The sequence below is a fragment of the Rhinatrema bivittatum genome, chromosome 4 (assembly GCF_901001135.1).
Source record: "Rhinatrema bivittatum chromosome 4, aRhiBiv1.1, whole genome shotgun sequence".
NCBI lineage: Eukaryota > Metazoa > Chordata > Amphibia > Gymnophiona > Rhinatrematidae > Rhinatrema > Rhinatrema bivittatum.
This window is the reverse complement of record NC_042618.1, coordinates 278,296,922-278,319,340: the sequence shown is the minus strand read 5'-3', so window position 1 is coordinate 278,319,340 and position 22,419 is coordinate 278,296,922. Positions and strand designations below refer to the sequence as shown.

The 22,419-nt window shown below is 49.6% G+C and overlaps 1 protein-coding gene across 1 annotated transcript in view; it reads right to left on the bottom strand.

The window, feature by feature from the left end:
- Positions 1-22,419, bottom strand: part of CASC1 (cancer susceptibility 1) — a 1,039,813-nt gene that overhangs the window by 572,731 nt on the left and 444,663 nt on the right. The window contains exon 6 of the mRNA XM_029600147.1: positions 17,048-17,194. Within this exon, the coding sequence (XP_029456007.1) occupies positions 17,048-17,194 (147 nt within the window). The remainder of the gene's footprint in view (positions 1-17,047; positions 17,195-22,419) is intronic.

The window sequence follows — 22,419 nt, the reverse complement described above, 5'->3', positions numbered from 1 at the left end:
TTGGACACAACCTGCAGGGAAGAGTCCTGAAGGTCCCCGCCGTTGACAGGAGGACCCAAACAAAGCAGAGGCCCAGCTGGAGCTTCATTTTTACCAGTCCACGTTTCCCTCGGGTTGAGCCTTTGAGTGCAAGGGCCAGCAGGTCTTAGGTGGGGGCCTCTACTTATGGTGGAGAGATTCATTGAGGTAGCTAGATTGGAATGGGTGTAGGTGAGGGGTATCCAGTGGCAGGCAGAGGTCAGTGGCAGGCAGTGATTGAGTGTCCAGGAGTCAGGCAGTGGTCAGTGGCAGGTAGAGTATCCAGAAGTCAGTATCAGGTATCTGTCCGAAGGGAATGGTGGGACGAATGGCAGGGCAGGAAGTCTAGGAGAAGAACAAGCGGGCAAGGGAAGCATGGAAGAACAGAAGACTCTGATGCTGGAACTGAAGAACTGAAGAACTGAAGTCAGTAATGCTGAAACCAAAGAACTGAAGACAAACACAATGGAACTGAAGAACTGAAGACTAGGAATGCTGGAACTGAGAAAGGCCACTGTAGCAACATGCACTGCTACTAGAGCAGGGAGATGTGTTGCAAAGGGCAAGGTTGTGAAGTCCGAAGAGCTTTTCTTTAGGCCTGGCTGTCTGAGGTCTTCAAGCCACACAGGGGCTTTTCCAGTCATGGGCTCTTTAAATTTGGCAGCGTGTACACCTAGGTGGAGGTATGGCAGCAGAGAATCAGTGGCGTCTAGCTGCGAAGCAAGTCTACAGTGTTGCCATGAAAAGGAGTGAGGCCTGGTGCAGAGGAGATCGGCATCCTTCCATGACGGCATCTTGCTATGAATAGGGCCCAGTCCGACAGATGAGGGCGGTGGTTCATGGAGTTAGCCCTCGGACCACCGAACATAACAGATTCTTTCCTGTACATGGCATGTCAGCAAGTTGTTCTTGTACTTCTGGTTGGATATCTGAGGCCCACAGCCAGGTGAGTCTGAGGATACCAATCCCCATGGCAGAGATTCACAATGCCATCTTAAAAACATCGAAGGTCAAGCAGACTATGTGTTTTCCACACTCCAGGCCTTTGTCCACAGTGGCTGAAGGGCATGTTACTCATTTTGCAGCTGGTAGGAGGCTATGCAGGCATTGAGCATAGACCTCTGGAAATCTTTCTTCTCTTGATTATGCAGAGTCCTGCACTCCTTTCCCAGGTGCGCACAGGAAAGAGTCTTGTCCTCTTTGTCTTCTTGACAGTAGTTTGAACCACAAAGATTGGTGCATCAGCTGTCTCTTATTGAATCCGAGAGCTTTCTGGATAAGATAAATCACATCCACCTTTATGTTGAAGAGAGCAACAGAGAAAGGGTTCTCCCACATCCTCATCTGTACCTTCTGAAGTATTTTGTGAACTGCAACTGCTATGACCTCCTTAGTGCATACCAAGAACTCTGAAGGATATCCAACATTTTGTTTCTGATCTCATCCTTAGTCTATCATCATTGCAGAAAGACTAAATGAATTCTTTGCTTCCGTGTTTACTAATGAGGTTATTGGGGAGATACCAGTTCTGGAGATGGTTTTCAGGGGTGATGAGTCAGATGAACTGAACGAAATTACTGTGAACCTGGAAGATGTTGTAGGCCAGATTGACAAACTAAAGAGTAGCAAATCATCTGGACCGGATGCTATGCATCCTAGGGTAGTGAAGGAACTCAAAAATGAAATTTCTGATCTATTAGTTAAAATTTGTAACCTATCATTAAAATCATCCATTGTACCTGAAGAATGGAGGGTGGCCAATGTAACCCCAATATTTAAAAAAGGCTCCAGGGGTGATCTGGGTAACTATAGACCAAAGAGCCTGACTTCAGTACCAGGAAAATTAGTGGAAACTATTCTCAAGATCAAAATCGTAGAGCATATAGAAAGACATGGTTTAATGGAACAGAGTCAACATGGATTTACCCAAGGGAAGTCTTGCCTAACAAATCTGCTTCATTTTTTTTGAAGGGTTAATAAACATGTAGATAAAGGTGAGCAGGTAGATGTAGTGTATTTGGATTTTCAGAAGGCGTTTGACAAAGTCCCTCATGAGAGGCTTCTAAGAAAACTAAAAAGTCATAGGATAGGCGGCGATGTCCTTTTGTGGATTACAAAACTAGTTAAAAGACAGGAAACAGAGAGTAGGATTAAATGGTAAAATTTTCTCAGTGGAAAAGGGTAAACAGTGGAGTGCCTCAGGGATCTGTACTTGGACCGGTGCTTTTCAATATATATATATATATATAAATCTGGAAAGGAATACGACAAGTGAGGTTATCAAATTTGCGGATGATACAAAATTATTCATAGTTAAGTCACAAGCAGATTGTGATACATTACAGGAGGACCATGCAAGACTGGAAGATTGGGCATCCAAATGACAGATGAAATTTAATATGGACATGTGCAAGGTGTTGCATATAGGGAAAAATAATCCTTGCTGTTGTTACATGATGTTAGGTTCCATATTAGGAGCTACCACCCAGGAAAAAGATCTAGGCATCATAGTGGAAAATACTTTAAAATCATCAGCTCAGTGTGCTGCAGCAGTCAAAAAAGCAAACAGAATGTTAGGAATTATTAGGAAGGGAATGGTTAATAAAATGGAAAATGTCATAATGCCTCTATATCGCTCAATGGTGAGACCGCACCTTGAATTCTGTGTACAATTCTGGTCGCCGCATCTCAAAAAAGATATAGTTGCGATGGAGAAGGTACAGAGAAGGGCAATCAAAATGATAAAGTGGATGGAACAGCTCCCCTATGAGGAAAGGCTGAAGAGGTTAGAGCTGTTCAGCTTGGAGAAGAGACGGCTGAAGGGGATATGATAGAGGTCTTTAAGATCATGAGAGATCTTGAATGAGTGAATCGGTTACTTACACTTTCGAATAATAGAAGGACTAGGGGACATTCCATGAAGTTAGCAAGTAGCACATTTAAGAGTAATCAGAGAAATTTTTTTTTCACTCAACGCACAATAAATCTCTGGAATTTATTGCCAGAGGATGTGGTTAGTGCAGTTAGTGTAGCTGGGTTCAAAAAAGGTTTGGATAAGTTCTTGGAGGAGAAGTCCAATCACTGCTATTAATCAAGTTTACTTAGGGAATAGCCACTGCTATTAATTGCATCAGACGCAAGGGATCTTTAGTGTTTGGGTAATTGCTAGGTTCTTGTGGCCTGGTTTGGCCTCTGTTGTAAACAGGATGCTGGGCTTGATGGACCCTTGGTCTGACCCTGCATGGCAATTTCTTATGTTCTTAAATGGAATGGACTCTACCATTCTCCTGGCAAACCCTGTGAAGGAGAGTTCTTCAGGTGACAACTTCCTTCTCTATGGTGGAGAAGAGGCGTCAGAAGGGAGATCCATCAACCACTCTTCTTCAGAGGGGTCACTGGAATCATAGCTTTACTCTCATGAGTATTCAGACTTGGATTCCCCATGGTATGCCAGGGCGAGGACTCTGGAGCTACTCGATCCTCATCCAAAGTTCCCATGGGAGGTACTTTTGGATGTTTGGGCCTAGATCCCAGAGAATCTCAATGGTCTGGGGAAGCTTGCTCCCAAGAGAAGGCAGAGATCAACAATAGGGCAGGGCATTGACTCCAATCCTGGCACTGTCACCAATGCCTTGCTGCTGGGTAGTCGAAGGAAACTGAGCAGTAGCTGGAAGACCGACGGTATCTGTCCCTTTGCCATCAATGCCACTGTACTGAAGCCCAGCAGCACCTTCTCCAAGGCCTGGTAGATCTTCTTTTCCAAGTCTTCCTCAAAACTAGTTGATGCCAATACCACCTGAGAAGCAAGAGAGATGGCTACATCCTCCTCACAACTTAGAAGGGTATCTGTGGCTGAGACCAGGTACACTGAAGACTTTCATGAGTCCCGGAAGTTTTGGGAGAATGAGCTCGTCTCACTGCGGGACAGCTTTGGGAGGGTTCTCAGCAGATGCTGGACTGTCTCTGCTCCTGGCAATGGACATCGATGAAGTCTGATGCTGATGCTTCTTTGATTTCCCTCAATGTCTGGCACTGGAACTCCTAGATGTTGGTGTCAAAGAGGTGGAACCCTGCACCTTCTTAGAATAGAACGAGCTAGATGATGGCCTGTCTCCAGGTTCCCTGATGGCAGCCAGCATGATGCTTATGCCACTACCTCCACTGATACATAACCTGATATGCCTCGATATTGATGCCTCTGATGACGATGCCAGTGCCAGTGGATCGGTCTTCCAGTATCTGAAATATTTTTCTCTAAATTCCAGTTCTTCTGGATCGTGGTCGCACATTTGAATTCACATGCACATCACGCAATGTCTCCAGGCACAGGATGCATCTATTATGGGGATTCATGATATAAATTGTCCTGTCACTTTGGGAGCATCACTGGAACCTGCTAGGCATGTTCAACTGATAAAGAAATGAAGAAAATCATACTCTATGGTGGCAGTTGACAAATGCCTCCCAGGCACAGAACTGAGCTGAAACAAAACTTTAGAAACACTTTAAAAAACCTTTGGGCTCTGCAGAAAAAACAAGACTTTACGGTCCCCATGTGATCATTTTGTTATGACTGGTATAGTGGACCCTTGGGCCGGCCGTGCGGAGTGACGTCAGTACGTGGGAGATACTCTGCAGAGATGGAAAGGCCGGGAGGCGGCACCAAGCCAGAAGACCAGACGGTGGCTTCACCCTGGAAGCCCGAGGAGCCCGTGAGGACTTGGACCGCTGGGACTTAGGAGAATCCCCCGGAAGGCAATCTCAACAGTTGGGAAGACAGGCACTGTTCAGGGCTGGCGGCAGACAGGAAAGTAGCAGATACGGACCAGGGACGAAAGCCAGGCAGACAATCCTAAGGCGAGCTGGGTAGGACCAGGAGCGGAAACTGGATCAGGAGCGGAGGCTGGATAAGGAGCGGAGGCTGGATCTGAAGCAGGAACAGGCTGGAACAAGAACTGAAGCAGGAACAAGCTGGAACACAAACAGAACAGCAACTAGATACTCACAGAGAGTGACCTCATTGCAAGGCAATTATCTGGAGCTGGAACTGGGTTTAAATCCCCTGCCAGCGTCTGACATTGTTCCGGGGGCCGGACAAGGTCTCTCGCCCCTGCAGCTTCAAGAGCTGCCTCCTTGCGCGCGTACACTGTGGGCGGGACCAAGCTGGAGAGCTCGAAGGCGTCTCCCTTGTGGAGACGCCGTGACAGGGAAAGGCCTGTACAGGCCTCGCTCGGGATCGGGGAGACCTGCCTGTGCCCGGGGACAGCCGCAGAGGTAAAAGCCCGGTCACGGGTGTCGCGACCAGTATCGCAACAGTACCCCCCTCTTACGCCCCCTCCATGGAGGGCTAGGCTTCCCTGGATGGTCCTGATGGAATTGTAGAAGCAACGATTTGTCCAGGATATTGCGGGCAGGCTCCCAGGTATTGTCCTCCAGACCACATCCCTCCCATGCGAGAAGATTCTCCCATCTGCGATGAGCAAAGCGAACATCCAATACCTCGCGTACTTGAAAGAATGTGTCCGTGGCAGAGGGAGTCTCCGAGGGTTCAGCTATGGAACGATGAAACCTGGAGAGAACTACTGGTTTGAGAAGGGAAACATGGAATACATTATGGATTCTTAGTGTTGAGGGTAACCACAGTTGGTAAGCTACTGTTCCCACTCTCTCTGCTATCCTGAATGGTCCGAAGTACTTGGGAGCCAGACATTTGGAGGGTAAGCGTTGGTGAATGTTCTTGGTACTTAACCAAACCTTGTCTCCAGGCAAGAAGACTGGAGCTGGCCGACGTCGGCGGTCCGCAAACCATTTTGCAAATGTAGCAGAGTTTTGAAGTTTCCTCTGGATCATGCACCAAAGATTGGGAAGTCGCTGGGCTGTCATCTGGGCGGCAGGAGAGGAAACAGTTACTGGCAGTGGCAAAGGTATCTGAGGTTGCTTCCCATTTACCAGCAAAAAGGGAGATTGCCCCATGGAACAATGAGTGTGGTTATTATAAGAGAACTCCGCCCATGGTAGCAGAGTCGCCCAGTTATTCTGGGTATCATTGGCGAAGTTCCGTAAGAAGGTTTTCAGTGAACGGTTGGTGCGTTCCGTCTGCCCATTGCTTTGTTGGTGAAAAGCAGTGGTGAGATCTAACTGAATCCCAAACTTCTTACATAAAGCTCTCCAATATCGTGCAGTAAACTGTGGACCTCTATCCGACATGATCTGTGATGACAGGCCATGTGCTCGGAAGATGTGTTGCACAAAGAGTTGCGCCAGTTCTGGAGCTGATGGCAATTTGGACAGAGCGACAAAGTGAGCCATCTTAGAAAATCGGTCCACCCTCACCCAGATTACCGTCTTCCCTTCGGACAGAGGCAAATCCATTACGAAGTCCGTGGCAAGGTATGTCCAGGGTTCCAAGGGAATGAGCAGTGGTTGAAGCAACCCCCAAGGACGACCCGTTAGTGGCTTCTGTCTGGCACAGGTGGGACAGGAACTGACATAGAGATTGACATCTTGTCTCATGCGAGGCCACCAGTAGTATTGTGTTAAGAGGTTCAAGGTTCGAGCTCTACCAGCATGCCCGGCCGTGAGCGAATCATGAGCCCAAGACAGTACTTTTCTTCTAAGACGGCGAGGTACCACTGTCCTGTCTCCTGATGAGACCATGGTACTGGTTAAACTGACTCTTGCAGGGTCAAGAATGTATTTGGGAGAACTGTTCTCCTCCTCCAGTTCGGTGATGTGGGATAGCACATCTGCTTGTACATTCTTAGCGGCTGGCCGGTAATGCAGGGAGAAATTAAAGCGACTGAAGAACAGAGACCACCGAGCTTGCCTGGGATTCAGGCGCTGGGCTTTACACAAGAACTCCAGATTTTTGTGATCCGTATATATTGTAATTGGATGTTGAGCCCCCTCCAACCACTGCCTCCAATCCTCGAAGGCCAGATTGATGGCTAATAGTTCTTTGTCGCCAATTCCATAGTTCCTTTCCGCATCAGAGAATTTACGAGAGAAGTATGAGCACGGAATCAACCTCCCTTTCCTAGAGGTCTGGCTGAGAACTGCTCCCACAGCAATATCAGAGGCATCTACCTCCATGATGAATGGCCTTAGAGGATCTGGGTGATGTAGACAAAAGTCCTCCAAGAACGCCTCCTTCAAATCCTGAAATTCCAAACGCGCTTCCAAAGGCTAATTTTTTGCGTCCATTCCTTTCCTCGTAAGCGCTGTTAATAGAACTACTTTACAGGAGTAATGTGGGATGAACTGTCTATAGAAATTAGCAAATCCCAAGAATCTTTGAAGCGCTTTCACTCCTACAGGTTGAGGCCAATCTTGGATGGCGGAAATCTTTTCTGGGTCCATCCTGAACCCCGTGGTTGAAACAATGTAGCCCAAGAAAGGGAGCGATTCTTGCTCAAAGAGACACTTCTCAAACTTCGCGAACAGCTTATTCTCCCTCAGAATCTGTAGAACTTGTCGCACGTGTTGACGATGAGTTGTCAGATCCTTGGAATAGATCAGTACATCGTCCAGGTAGACAATGACAGATGAGTGAAGCATCTCTCTCAATACCTCATTCATAAGGTGTTGGAAGACTGCGGGAGCGTTACACAGCCCGAACGGCATTACCAAGTACTTGTAGTGTCCGTCCCGGGTGTTGAAAGCCGTCTTCCATTCATCCCCAGGACGGATGCGTACCAGATTGTATGCTCCACAAAGATCGAATTTGGTAAACACCTTTGCTCCTTGCAGACGGTCCAGAATCTCAGGAATCAGAGGTAGCGGGTACCGATCGCGCCTGGTGATGGCGCTTAGCCCTCTATATTTGATGTATGGACGCAGGGATCCGTCCTTCTTCCCTACAAAGAAGAACCCAGCTCCAGCCGGGGACTTAAAAGGGTGAATGAACCCCCGAGCCAGGTTCTCCGAAATGTATTTAGACATGGCTTGTGTCTCTGGAAGAGAAAGCAGATACACCCATCCACGGGGTGGCGTGGTACCAGGAAGCAAATCAATGGCACAGTCGAAGGGACGATGTTGGGGTAACAAGTCAGCCTGCTCCTTAGAGAATACATCTGCAAAATCCTCGTACTGGGAGGGTATGGCTAGGGATGCTGCCATTAGAGTAAGACTGGGGCGAGGCCGAGCAAGTAAGCAAGTATTAAAGCAGTCTTGACCCCAAGCTTCCACTTGAAGCGTGTACCAATGAATGGCCGGAGAGTGCTTCTGGAACCACGGTAGCCCCAGTACTATGGGATGTACCTACTTCTCCAATACCAAGAAGGATATTTGTTCAGTGTGCATGACACCCGCTCGAAGAGTCAATGGCTCGGTGGTAGATGCAATGCATCCAGGGATTACCGTGCCTCGGATGGACGTAATCTGGAGTGGAGGGTTTCGAGGACAGATAGGTAGCTGAAGCTGTTGTACCAAATCCCAGCGGATAAAGTTCCCACCTGCCCCTGAGTCAATGAAGGCAGTAATGGCGAAGGTCTCTCTGGGATATTCCAGGGTTACCGGAACTGTAAATTGAGGAGCAGAAGCCACACAGCCTAGGGACAGCTCCCCTGGGGCGCCTAGGCTTTGGCGTTTTCCAACCGCTCTTTGCACTGGGCCAAAAAGTGTCCCTTCCCTCCACAGTACAGACAGAGTCCCATTGTTCTGCATCTCCTTCTCTCCTCAGGGGTTAGAGTACTGCATCCCAGCTGCATCGGTTCCTCCCCTGAAGACTCCGCCTGTGGTCTTGCCGACACGGCAGAAGGCACTAGAGGCTTCGAGAATGCGGGAGCCAGCAAGACCTGCTTCTTAGCCGGGCGGAACTCCCGGGCGCGTTGTTGTAGCCGGCGGTCGATCCTCCCCGCCAGGTCAATTAAGCTATTCAAGTCCTCCGGGAAATCCCTAGCGGCTAGTTCATCCTTTATCCAGGATGCCAGGCCCTCCAAGAATATGCCTCTTAAGCTGTCCTTTCACCAACCTACCTCAGAAGCTAGTGTTCGAAACTCAATGGCATAGTCTGCCAAAGAGCGGGACCCTTGACGCAACTGGAGTAGCTCCGTGGTCGCAGTGGAGTGACATGCTGGCTCATCAAAGATTTGTTTGAAGTTGAGGATGAACTGTTGGAAGCTACCCAGCATGGGATCGTTGCACTCCCATAACGGCGAAGCCCAGGCTAGGGCTTTCCCCTCCACCAATGAGAGGATGTACGCGACCTTTACTGAATCCGTAGGAAACTGTTTTGGTAGTAATGCGAACCTGATGTAGCACTGGTTCAAGAATTCACGAGAGAGTTTGGCCTCGTCAGCGTAGTGTGACGGTATCAAGTGTGGAGGAAATACCGACTCTGGAGCGGAAGCCACTGGATGTATCGGTGGAGGCTCGGAAGGCTGGGAGTCCAGGCGGTTAGCTAGCCGTTCCACGGTCGCTGCCAGAACATCCAGGCAGTGCTGCTGTTGTTGCAAACGTTGTGCCATTCCTGGAATGGCCTGTAAAACAGAAATGTCCGCCGGGTCCATGGCCTTGCAAACTGTTATGACTGGTATAGTGGACCCTTGGGCAGCCGTGCGGAGTGACGTCAGTACGTGGGAGATACTCCACAGAGATGGAAAAGCCGGGAGGCGGCACCAAGCCGGAAGACCAGATGGTGGCTTCACCCTGGAAGCCCGAGGCCCCTCCGGGAGGAACCCGTGAGAACCCGGACCGCTGGGACTTAGGAGAATCCCCCAGAAGGCAATCTCAACAGTCGGGAAGACAGGCACAGTTCAGGGCTGGCGGCAGACAGGAAAGTAGCAGATACAGACCAGGGTCAAAAGCCAGGCAGACAATCCGAAGGCGAGCTGGGTAGGACCAGGAGCGGAAACTGGATCAGGAGCGGAGGCTGGATCTGAAGCAGGAACAGGCTGGAACAAGAACTGAAGCAGGAACAAGTGGAACATAAACTAAAGCAGGAACAAGCTGGAACACAAACAGAAAAGCAACTAGATACTCACAGAGAGTGACCTTGTTGCAAGGCGATCATCTGGAGCTGGAACCGGGTTTAAATCCCCTGCCCGGTGTCTGACATTGTTCCGGGAGCCGGCCGAGGTCTCCCGCCCCTGCAGCTTCAAGAGCTGTCTCCTTGCGCGCGCGTGTACACTGTGGGCAGGGCCAAGCTGGAGAGCTCGACGGCGTCTCCCTCATGGAGACGCCATGACAGGGAAAGGCCTGTACAGGCCTCGCACGGGATCGGGGAGACCTGCCTGTGCCCAGGGACAGCTGTAGAGGTAAGAGCCTGGTTGCGGGTGTTCCGACCGGGATCGCAACACATTTGGCATAATGAGCATGCTCAGTGTATGGGCGTGCTCAGTTAGACACAGTCAAAGTTCTAGAAAATTTGACATAAGTTTTCTGGGCTGGGCTCCATTGGATGATGTCACCCATGTGTGAGGCCTGCCATCTTCCTTGTCCTTAGAGAAAATATTTTAAACAATATGCAGGAAAGGGATGATTCTTGAGGAACATCTCACCCTAAGAGATTCCCAGCTAGAACACTCTGCCCCAGCCCTCAACTGTTGGATTCGTGGACCCTTGGGCCGATCGTAACCAAAGGAGAAGTTGCTGTAGATGGTGGCAGCAGTGGCCCCGACCGGGAGGCGGCAAAGACAGGCTCGGAACTGGTTGAAGGAGGAACTCTGGAAGCCCTATGCGACCAAGGGCTTTGGCGAGGAAGGTGGAGACGGCGGAGCTGGTCCAGTAGTAAGAGGATCTTCGCCCTGGAAGCCGATCCTCCCCTGAGAGGAGCTCGTAGGAGTTCGGCCGCTGGGACTTAGGAGATTCACCCTGGAAGCCGAAGTCCCCCCAGGAGGAGCCTGTAGGGACCCGGCCGCTGGGACTTAGGCGGGCCCGCGAGGGCCAAGTCGGAAGAAGTCCAAGGTCAATTACCGAAGGGTCGTCGCTCGCCAGTCCAGAGTCAGGAACCAAGGGATCACCGTAAGCCAGTCCGAGGTCAGGAGCCGAAGCGTCAACGTAAGCCGGTCCGAGGTCAGAAGCCAGAGGATCACCGTAAGCCGAACCGGGGTCAGAAGCCAGGGAAACGTCGTAAGCCAGTCCAAAGGTCATGAGCCAGGAAACACCGTCAGCTGAACCAGGATCAAGGATCAGGAAGAGCAGGGAACTCAGGAAGCAGCAACTAGAGTCAGGAGAACCTGGGAACCTCGTTGCAAGGCGTTGTTCTGGTCCAGCTGCAGGGCTTAAGTACCCTGCAGCGTCTGATGTCATCAAGGGGCGTCCCCGAGGTTTCCCGCGCTGGCTCCTTTAAATCTTGGTCTCAGACGCGCGCACGCGCGTCTAGGGGGCGGGGCCGGACGCCGGCTGCTCCGGCGAGGCAGCCACGAGGCCGCAGAGGGCCCCGCAGGCCCGGGGGAAGCTGCCCGACGTTGGGGCTGCGGCAGCGGGGATCCCCGGAGGCCTGGGGAACACGGGGCAGTGCCGGAGCCGCGACCAGGTAGGCGGCGATCCCGGGACCGACCCGGGATCGCAACAGTACCCCTCCTCCTACGCCCCCTTCCGGGGGGCCGGGGCTTATCCGGGTACCGGGCATGGAACTGGCGAAGGAGGTCCTTATCCAGGATGTGGGATGAGGGCTCCCACGAATTCTCCTCAGGGCCATAGCCCTCCCAAGAGGGAAGGTACTCCCAGCGATGCCGACGGAAGCGGACGTCCAAGACCTCTCTCACCGTGTACGTGGTCCCAGGATCCGAAGCAACCTTGGAAGGCTCCGGAGGCAGAGGGTGAAAGCGAGAGAGGACCACCGGTTTGAGGAGAGAAACATGGAAGACGTCGTGTATCCGAAGGGTAGATGGTAGACGTAAGCGGTAGGAGACCGCGCCAACACGCTCGGCTACCCGGAAGGGTCCGATGTAGCGAGGGGCCAGCCTCATGGAAGGGATCCGGAGCTGGATATTTTTAGTACTGAGGCAAACCCTCGATCCGGGCAAAAATACTGGAGCTGGTCGGCGAGACTTGTCCGCGTAAGCCTTAAACCGGGCGGTGGTGCGGTGGAGTTTCTCCTGAGTGGTGTGCCAAAGCTGGTGAATCTGGTTGGCCGTCAGTTGAGCCGCTGGTGAAGAGGTGGACACAGGCAACGGTAGTGGAGGTTTGGGAACCTTTCCATAAACCAGCTGGAAGGGGGACTGTAGCGTGGCGGAGTGTCGATGACGATTGTAACAGAACTCGGCCCACGGAAGAAGAGCCACCCAGTTGTCCTGCTGCTCCCTGACGAAGGCGCGGAGAAAGGCTTTCAGGGTTCGAATCGTGCGTTCCACCTGCCCATTGCCTTGGGGTTGGAACGCCGTGGTCAGGTCTAGTTGGATCCCAAACTTTCTGCAGAGCGCCCGCCAGTATTTTGCCGTGAACTGGGGGCCACGGTCCGAGGCGATATGCTGAGGCAAGCCGTGTAGGCGGAAGACGTGGTGGACGAAAAGTTCAGCCAACTCTGGGGCCGTGGGTAACTTGGCAAGGGGCACAAAATGAGCCATTTTCGAAAAGCGGTCAATCGTGACCCATACCACCATTTTCCCTTGAGACGGGGGCAACTCGACAATGAAGTCCGTGGAGATGTGGGTCCATGGCTCCGCGGGTACAGGGAGTGGCTGAAGGAGCCCCCAGGGGCGACCTGGCAGAGGTTTTTGCTGCGCACATGTGGGACAGGACTGTACGTAGAGGCGAACATCCTCCTTCACCCGTGGCCACCAATAGAACTCCGTTAGTAATTGGAGAGTCCGGGCGACCCCAGGATGTCCTGCCGTCAATGAATCGTGTGCCCAGGCTAGGACCCGTCTTCGAGCACGCACTGGAACTACCACCCTCCCTGCTGGTGCTACTTCGGTGGCTGTCAGTTGGATCTTGGCCGGATCCAAAATGTATTGAGGAGGGTCGGGGCCGTTCTCAACCTCAGAGACACGTGAAAGGGCGTCTGCCCTAGTATTCTTGGCTGCTGGCCGATATCAAAGAACGAAATCAAACCTGCTGAAGTAGAGGGACCAGCGTGCTTGCCGAGGATTGAGCCTCTGTGCATGGGACAAGTATTCAAGGTTCTTGTGGTCCGTATAAACCACGATTGGATGTTGGGCCCCCTCCAGCCACTGGCGCCATGCTTCAAAGGCCAGCTTGACGGCCAGTAGCTCCTTATCCCCGATGCCGTAGTTCCTCTCGGCAGGCGAAAACTTCCGGGAGAAGTAGGAGCATGGCCGGGTTTTCCCGTCCTTGGAGACCTGGGACAGGACGGCCCCCACGGCTACGTTGGAGGCATCCACCTCCACAATGAACGGAAGTAGGGGATCCGGGTGTCGGAGGCAGGTGTCCTGGAGGAAGGCTTCTTTAAGATCCTGGAAGGCCTGTACGGCAGGTGGTGGCCAACTTCGTGCATCTGCACCCTTGCGCGTGAGAGCAGTTAAGGGCGCCACCAAGGAGGAGTAACGTGGGATGAAGTGGCGATAAAAGTTAGCGAACCCTAGGAACCGCTGGAGCGCCTTTACTCCCACAGGCTGTGGCCACTTCCGGATGGCAGCGACCTTATTGGGGTCCATACGGAAGCCGGTGGAGGAGACGATGTAACCCAGGAAGGGCAACGACTCCTCCTCGAACTGGCATTTCTCCAGTTTAGCGTATAATTGGTTCTCTCTTAGTCTAAGCAAAACTTGGCGTACGTGTTGCCGATGTTCTTCAAGGTTCCGGGAATAGATTAATACGTCGTCCAGGTAGACGATGACTGAGGTGTATAGAAGATCGCGGAGGACCTCATTCATTAGGTTCTGGAATACCGCTGGAGCGTTGCAGAGACCGAACGGCATGACGAGGTACTCATAATGACCGTCCCTGGTGTTAAAGGCGGTCTTCCACTCATCGCCAGGTCGGATTCGCACGAGGTTGTACGCCCCTCTAAGGTCCAGCTTGGTGAAAATGCGAGCTCCTTGTAGGCGATCCAGGAGTTCCGGAATCAGAGGCAAAGGGTAGCGGTCTCGTCGGGTAATCTGGTTCAGGCCCCGGTAATCAATACAGGGCCGAAGAGACCCATCCTTTTTGGTCACAAAGAAGAATCCGGCCCCAGCCGGAGAGTTAGAAGGTCGTATAAAGCCTCGGTCTAGGTTCTCTTTAATGTAGGCGGACATAGCCTTGGTCTCTGGTAAGGATAGAGGGTATACTCTCCCACGAGGGGGCGTGGTATCAGGAAGCAAGTCGATTGCACAATCAAAAGGACGATGCTCAGGGAGCAATTCGGCCTTCTCTTTAGAGAAGACATCCTGAAAGGCCTGGTACTGCACTGGCACCGTGAGGGGAGTAGCCAGAAGTGGGAGAGTCGGAAGCGGGCGAGCAGGAAGGCAATGGCGGGCGCAGCCTGGCCCCCACGAGGCGATCTGGAGTGAAGACCAGTCGATTACTGGCGAATGCTTCTTTAGCCAGGGTAGACCTAAAACAAGTGGGTGAATGGACCTTTCCAGGATGAGGAAGGAGATCTCCTCCTTGTGAAGAAGACCAACCTGAAGCTGGAGTAGTTGTGTACGAGTGGTAATGGTCCCTGGGAGAGGAATCCCTTGTATGGATGATACCCGCAAGGGTGGCTCTTGCGGCACTACTGTAAGTTGCAGTTGTTGTACCAGATCTCGGAGGATGAAATTCCCCCCGGACCCGGAGTCAACCAGTGCCAGGGTATCGAACCCTCCACCGGGAAGGCATAGTCTCGCTGGGACAGTGCATGGGGAGTCCGGAGAGGTACTGCCTAGAATCAGCTCCCCACTTGATCCTAGGTTCGGCCGTTTCCCGGCCGCTCTGTACACCGAGCCAGGAAGTGCCCCTTACCACCGCAGTAGAGGCATAGGCCCTGCGCGCGCCGATGCCTTCGTTCCTCGGCAGATAGCGGCCCGCGACCCAATTGCATGGGCTCATCAGGCGGGAGGGCAGCTGCCGCCGGTGGTGGAGCTCGGGCCCGAGGTGGTGTGATTCGGCGAGCGCCGTGCCCTTGGCTGGCCCTTCGCTCCCGGAAGCGGCGCTGGATGCGTCGGTCCACCCGTCCGGCCAGTTCCACGAGTTCTTGGAGATCGTCTGGAAGATCTCGGGCAGCGAGTTCGTCCTGGAGTCGTGGGGAAAGTCCCTCCAGGAATATCCCATGGAGGCTGTCTTCCCCCCATGCCAATTCAGTGGCAAGGGTCTGGAATTCCATCGCGTATTCTTCCAGGGGACGATTGCCTTGCCTCAGCTGGAGAAGCTCTGAGGCAGGCGTAGAAGCGCGGGAGGGCTCATCAAAAATTCTCCGGAAGGCCTTGACGAACTGCACGAGATTATTCAGGCGGGAGTCTTGTCGTTCCCAGAGGGAAGAGGCCCAAGCTAGAGGTCGCCCGTCGAGAAGGGAAATAATGTAGGTCGTCTTGACCCGGTCGGTCAAGAACTGTGCAGGCAGAAGATCAAAGCGGATATAGCACTGGTTGAGGAACCCCCGACATGTCTTCGGGGGTTCCTCAACCAGTGGAGGATGGCATCTGTACAGATGCCGGGGGATGGCATCTGTACTGGAACTGAGGAACTCGCATGGGCTTGCGATGAGGATGCGGCGGGGCGAGCCGCGGAGGCCCCTTCAACTCGATCTGCCAGGCGTTGAACAGTGGACATGAGGGTATCAAGGCAGGACTGTTGCTACTGAAGCTTCTGGGCTATGTCCGGAATAGCCTTGAGGCCGGCAAGATCCGCCAGATCCATGGCCTTGCAATCTGTTGGATTCGTGGACCCTTGGGCCAATCGGAACCAAAGGAGAAGTTGCTGTAGATGGTGGCAGCAGTGGCCCCGACCGGGAGGCGGCAAAGACAGGCTCGGAACTGGTTGAAGGAGGAACTCTGGAAGCCCTATGCGACCAAGGCCTTTGGCGAGGAAGGTGGAGACGGTGAAGCTGATCCAGTAGTAAGAGGATCTTCGCCCTGGAAGCCGATCCTCCCCCGAGAGGAGCTCGTAGGAGTTCGGCCGCTGGGACTTAGGAGATTCACCCTGGAAGCTGAAGTCCCCCCAGGAGGAGCCTGTAGGGACCCGGCCGCTGGGACTTAGGCGGGCCCGCGAGGGCCAAGTCGGAAGAAGTCCAAGGTCAATTACCGAAGGGTCGTCGCTCGCCAGTCCAGAGTCAGGAACCAAGGGATCACCGTAAGCCAGTCCGAGGTCAGGAGCCGAAGCGTCAACATAAGCCGTTCCGAGGTCAGAAGCCAGAGGATCACCGTAAGCCGAACCGGGGTTAGAAGCCAGGGAAACGTCGTAAGCCAGTCCAAAGGTCAAGAGCCAGGAAACACCGTCAGCCGAACCAGGATCAAGGATCAGGAAGAGCAGGGAACTCAGGAAGCAGCAACTAGAGTCAGGAGAACCTGGGAACCTCGTTGCAAGGCGTTGTTCTGATCCAGCTGCAGGGCTTAAGTACCCTGCAGCGTCTGATGTCATCAAGGGGCGTCCCCGAGGTTTCCCGCGCTGGCTCCTTTAAATCTTGGTCTCGCGCGCGCGTCTAGGGGGCGGGGCCAGACGCCGAAGGACGCCGGCTGCTCCGGCGAGGCAGCCACGAGGCCACAGAGGGCCCTGCAGGCCCGGGGGAAGCTGCCCGACGTTGGGGCTGCGGCAGCGGGGATCCCCGGAGGCCTGGGGAACACGGGGCGGTGCCAGAGCCGCGACCAGGTAGGCGGCGATCCCGGGACCGACCCGGGATCGCAACATCAACTGATGCACTTGGCTAGTCAATAGAGATTCAAACTATTTTAATATAGATGGTTCCAATGCTATCATTTTTAACATGCAAGTAAAATGATATGGTTTATGTTATCAAAGGCTGAAGAAACATCTACTATCACCAGTAATACAGATGCACCCCTCCCTATCCCTTATCTAACAGGGAGATTAATAATGTCTTACTACATTTACAATGTCCTGTTTAATTTGTAATGTAGTTATTTCTTATTCTATAGCTGCTTGCTATTTTCCTTCACAAATGTCATTAATACAAAATTACACAATACAAACCATTCAATTCACTTACTTTAAGAAGATGCTCTGTTCCTTCATTGTATTTGTTGTAGAGAACAGTCTGCAGCTCCAGAATTGTTTCTTTATATTGTATAATTTCATTTTCAGATAAATCATGAGATGGAGTATCCAACAATAAGAATTCTAGTTCCTGTATTAACTGATGAAACAGTATCCAATTTCCATATTAATTCATGATCCAAGTCTTAACAGTACTATTAAAAATATCATGTTTCATGTAACTCTTTTGTTTTAAATCTAAGTATCAGTGTTCATGCAGAAGCACACCAATCAGTACTGAAATACATCTGGGGTACTGAGCACATGTAAGTCTCATTACTACATAAAAAGGCAAAATATATGGACATGGAGTGGGAGAACATTATTTAAAATCATGAATAGCTTCTATAAGACATTAGAATATAACAAGTAACATTTTTATATATAAGGGAATAGCATTTTATATTGAGTATCCATATTTGGTTTTTCATGAAGGAGTTTTCTATTGTCACTGGTTTAAAAGAAGAGTCCCTGCAGGGATTGTTTCACTTGATCATATGATGGTTTGTGCAGATGGGGGTTCCCTATGACATCATTGTATTTTTCTATTGGGTCATTGTGTTCAAAGATTATTATTGTTATTGGCTGATTCAAAAGATGCCAATTATTGTTTCATTGGTTAGTACTGGTCAGATGGCTAGGATGAATTGTATATAATCGTGTCTTTTTCAGAAAATGAGAGACATGTAATAGATGAAGCTAAAAACATTAATTTGAACCCCTGAGTCAGGCATAGATGATGCTGAAATATGGTTATGCTAGATGGCAATTGAAGTTGGACTCTGAAGCAGCTACAATCTATCATTAGTTTAGTTTATTAATCTTAATGAATCACCTTTCCAATACAATAAATCAGAGCAATAACATTAGTTAAAGCATAAAAATAATACACAATTCCACACTAAAAATAAAAGAACATATAAATATTCACACACAGATTAATGGTAAAATAAGTAAAAAGAAAATAAAAAAGACAAAAAAGCAAAATCAATAAATCAATGCACATCCTCCAATCTGACAGCTAAGATACAATGCAACAATGGTTAAGAAGTGAGCCTTCAATTATTAAAGACCAATTAAAATAACCACGTCTTAAGACCTTTCTTGAAGTCTTTCTCAATGTGCAATGCTAGAAGCAAAGAGTTCTAAATTCTAGGTGCAAGATATGAGAAGCTAGTTTATCCAATCTGATTTCCTTAGGAGAGGGTACAACAATAACAGAATTAATGGACTCTGGATGTTTTTGATAATCTCACCAGAAGTACAACACAAACCCAACCCACATCCAAAAATGCATCCCCCCTAGAACATCATCAGAAATGTCCCCTGTCACTTTTTAATGATGACAGAACCAGAAGCAGGTTTTTTTCTAGCCCCTTTGTTTTAAAAAGTTACTAGCTGTGATGGGGCAGGAAGCTTTCTCTCATTCTGTAGACAGTGACAGTGAGAATCTCCCCCTTCCCTCCTCCCCTCACTGTAGATATGCATGCCCAAAAGCTCCTATCCTTCCAGAGTGAAATTTGAGCAGATTCTTTGAGATATACTAAAAGTATAATAGTCTGTTGGAAGTTGTGGAACTGCAAAAGTGAATAGAACAAGGATTTAGTTTTCTTTTAAAAAACAGACCTCTGTGTTTACAGCCATACAAAACAACCATGCACAAGCAGCTCTTAAATAAAATTTATTATGAACCAGATGCTGTAGGAAGTTTTGGTGGAATAAATACTTTTTCAGGCTGCTAAAACATGTAATGAGACAGTGACCAGAAAACAAGTGACTGAATGGCTTACAGATCAAGATGCTTATTCGTTACATAGACCTGCTAGGATACATTTTAAAAAAAACAAAACCATAGTGTCTGATGTGGATGTGCAATGGTAAGCTGATCTGGTCAACCTGACCACCCTGTCCAGTTATAACAGTGGCTACAAATACATTTTGACAGTGATAGATGTTTTGTCAAAATACGCATGGGTTGTGAGCCTAAAAACAAAAACAGGTCATGAAGTGGCCAAGGCATTTGAAAATATATTTAAAGGTGGCCGTGTTCCCAATAAAATTCAAACAAACAGGGATAAAGAGTTTTTAAGTAGCTCTGCGAAGAATTGGTAAAAATTCAGAGGCATTCATCATTTTGTGACCAACAACGATGATAAGGTAGCGGTTGCGGAGAGATTTAACAGGACTTTAAAATCCAAAATGTGGTAATACTTTACATTGCACAAAACTTTTCGATATGAAGATGTGCTTCAGGCTTTTGTGAATAGTTATAACCACAGTTTTCACAGAACAATACAGGCCCGCCCCATCAATGTAACAGCCTCAAACTCTCTGCGGTTCTGGAAAGTAATCTACGGCAATAACAACAAACATGAACCTGCTAAGCTATTTTTTAAAAAGGGGGATCATGTTAGACTGTCAAAAACTAAGGGGAAATTTGAAAAAGGATATGAACATGGACAGATGAGATATTTATAATAACCAATGTCTTAAACAAGGGGCAGAAAACAGGGTACAAGATACAAGATTATGGTGAGGAAGCCATTCGAGGTTCTTTTTATTCTGAAGAATTACTGAAAGTCAACCCTCGACAAGATAGAATATACCACATTGATAAGGTTCTAAAGGTAAAAGGGAGAGGTAAGAGCAAGCAGTGCTTTGTGAAATGGTGGGGGTGGCCTAAAAAATATAACAGTTGGATAAAAGCATCAGAGATTCAAGATGTTTGATTTGAAAAGGCTTTGTATCGTAAAAAAGAAAAAAATGAATGAAGGGGGATTTTACATAACACTGCCTAGTACTGCCTCTGTGAGGATATTTCCACAAAACACCAGCTCTAATTTCACGACACAATTAGCTAGGCCTTTAGACCTACAGGGACTATGGGAAGTGGGGCTGATGAAAATACAGTACCCACACACATGGGATAATATTAAAGCAAACCATAAGTACGTTGTCAGCATGGGAGAAGGAAGCATGGAGCATCACTTTGTTGTACGAAGAGGGTATTATGCAACCATACAAAGCCTAGTGGACCAAATGAACCAAGACATGAATAGTCTCCTTAAAACCATGCCACCACATATCTTTTATGACCCTAATATCTGAAGAATCAGATTAAAGTCAGAGGACAACGCAGTAATTTTCGCAGAGGGTGATTTAGCAACCATTTTGGGGTTAGAAGCCAAAACGAATACGAGGCGCTCGTTATTTCAAAAAAGATATCATGGGAGGATTTAATATCCTAATATCTGTACACAGATATTGTAGAGCACCAGCTGGTGGGAGACCATGTTTTGCAGCTACTTCGCTGTGTTCCTGCTAAAGCAGGTAAGGATGAGTTTATCACCTTTACTTACGATAAACTGCAATATGTCCTTATGAACAAGCAGCACATTGACACTATAACAGTTGAAATAAAGACAGTCCAGAACCAACACGTCTCATTTCGCTATGGGAAAGTGATCCTTAAGCTACACCTGCGACCCCAGAAAGCTGTTTTTTAAATGGTTATGGTTAAAGACTATGGGAACCCTGACGCATACAGAAATTATGCAGCATAGGCCAGTCAAAGTCTTTCGGGGTACTATGGGGCTCCAGTCATGTACGGGGCAGAGATAGGTGGTGTGTTTCATAGTCTGTTTAGAAAAGCAATACCTTTTTTGAGAAGGGGTTTTGAGATTGTTAAACCGCATGTGAAAAGTGCAGCAAAAAACATTGCCAAAGATGTTAATGGCCGTGTCACAGCAGCCATTCTGAATAAAATGAACAATAATGCAGAGCAGGAGGGTCAGGATAGGAAAATTAGTTCTTACCTGATAATTTTCGTTCCTATAGTACCACGGATCAGTCCAGACCGTGGGTTGAGCCTCCTGTCCAGCAGATGGAGACAGACCAAAACTGAAAGGGTATCCTATATCAGGACAGAGACTACCCTGCAGCCCTTCAGTATAACCATTGTCAAAGCAGCAAAACGTATAAGATCAAGCAAGTAATAATATAAGTATTTAAAACTGTTGAACAATCAAACAATAGAATAATTGCATGAACTGTGTAACTAAACACTCTTGCATGACTACCCCTGATCATCGGTGCCTTCAATGAGAATTCAAGCTAGCCACACAGAGACACTCCTAAAAGAAGGAGAAAACAGAAAGGAGTTTGAGTGGACAGAACGAGGAAACACGGGAGGGCGTCTGGACTGATCCGTGGTACTACAGGAACGAAAATTATCAGGTAAGAACTAATTTTCCTTTTCCTGTACATACCCGGATCAGTCCAGACTGTGGGATGTACCAAAGCTTCCCTACAAAGGGTGGGACCGAGACAGTCCCGCTCGAAGTACCTGCCGGCCGAAGGAACCAAACACTGGCACCTGCACGTCAAGGTGGTAATGGCGAGCAAAGGTATGCAGGGATTTCCACGTAGTGGCCCTGCATATTTCCTGTGGAGAGACCGATTGACTCTCCGCCCAAGAAGTAGCTTGAGAACGCAAGGAATGAGCCTTGAGGCCTTCCAGAACCACCCGGTCTTGGCAGATATATGCCGAGGAAATCGCCTCCTTCAACCACCGAGCGATAGTAGTCTTAGAAGCTTGGTTACCCCTATTTAGACCACTCCACAGGGCGAAGAGGTGGTCGGAAACCCGGAAGTCATTGGTAACCTGAAGGTAACAGAGTAAAACACATTTCACATCAAGGCGACGAAGATCACTCCCCACAGGACCCGCTAAATCCTCAGGAGAGAATGTGGGAAGCTCTACCGACTGACTGACATAAAAGGAAGAGACAACCCTTGTGAAGAAAGACGGTACGGTCCTGAGAGATACTCCTGAATTGGAGAACTGCAGAAAAGTTTCCTGACAAGATAATGCCTGAATCTCCGACACCCGCCTGGCGGAGCAGACAGAGACCAGGAAAACTGTCTTGAGTGTCAAATCCTTAATGGTAGCCCGATGGAGAGGTTCGAATGGCGCCGCACATAGAACCCGAAGAACTAAGTTAAGACTCCCCGAAGGACAAGTGGCTCGGACGGGCAGCTTCAAATGCTTGGCACCCTTGAGAAAACGGATGACATTCAGGTGAGAGGCCACCACATGACCTTCAATGGTCCCCAAGAGGGAACCAAGGGCGGAGACTTGAACGCGCAATGAGCTGAAGGAAAGACCCTTGGAGAGGACCTTCTGAAGGAACGAGAGAATGATAGAAACCAAAGGCGAACGGGCCGAGACAGCCGATTCTGCACAGGCATTTTCAAAGATTTTCCAAATGCGGGCATAGGCTAGGGAGGTAGACTGCTTGCGAGCCCGAAGCAGAGTAGAGATTA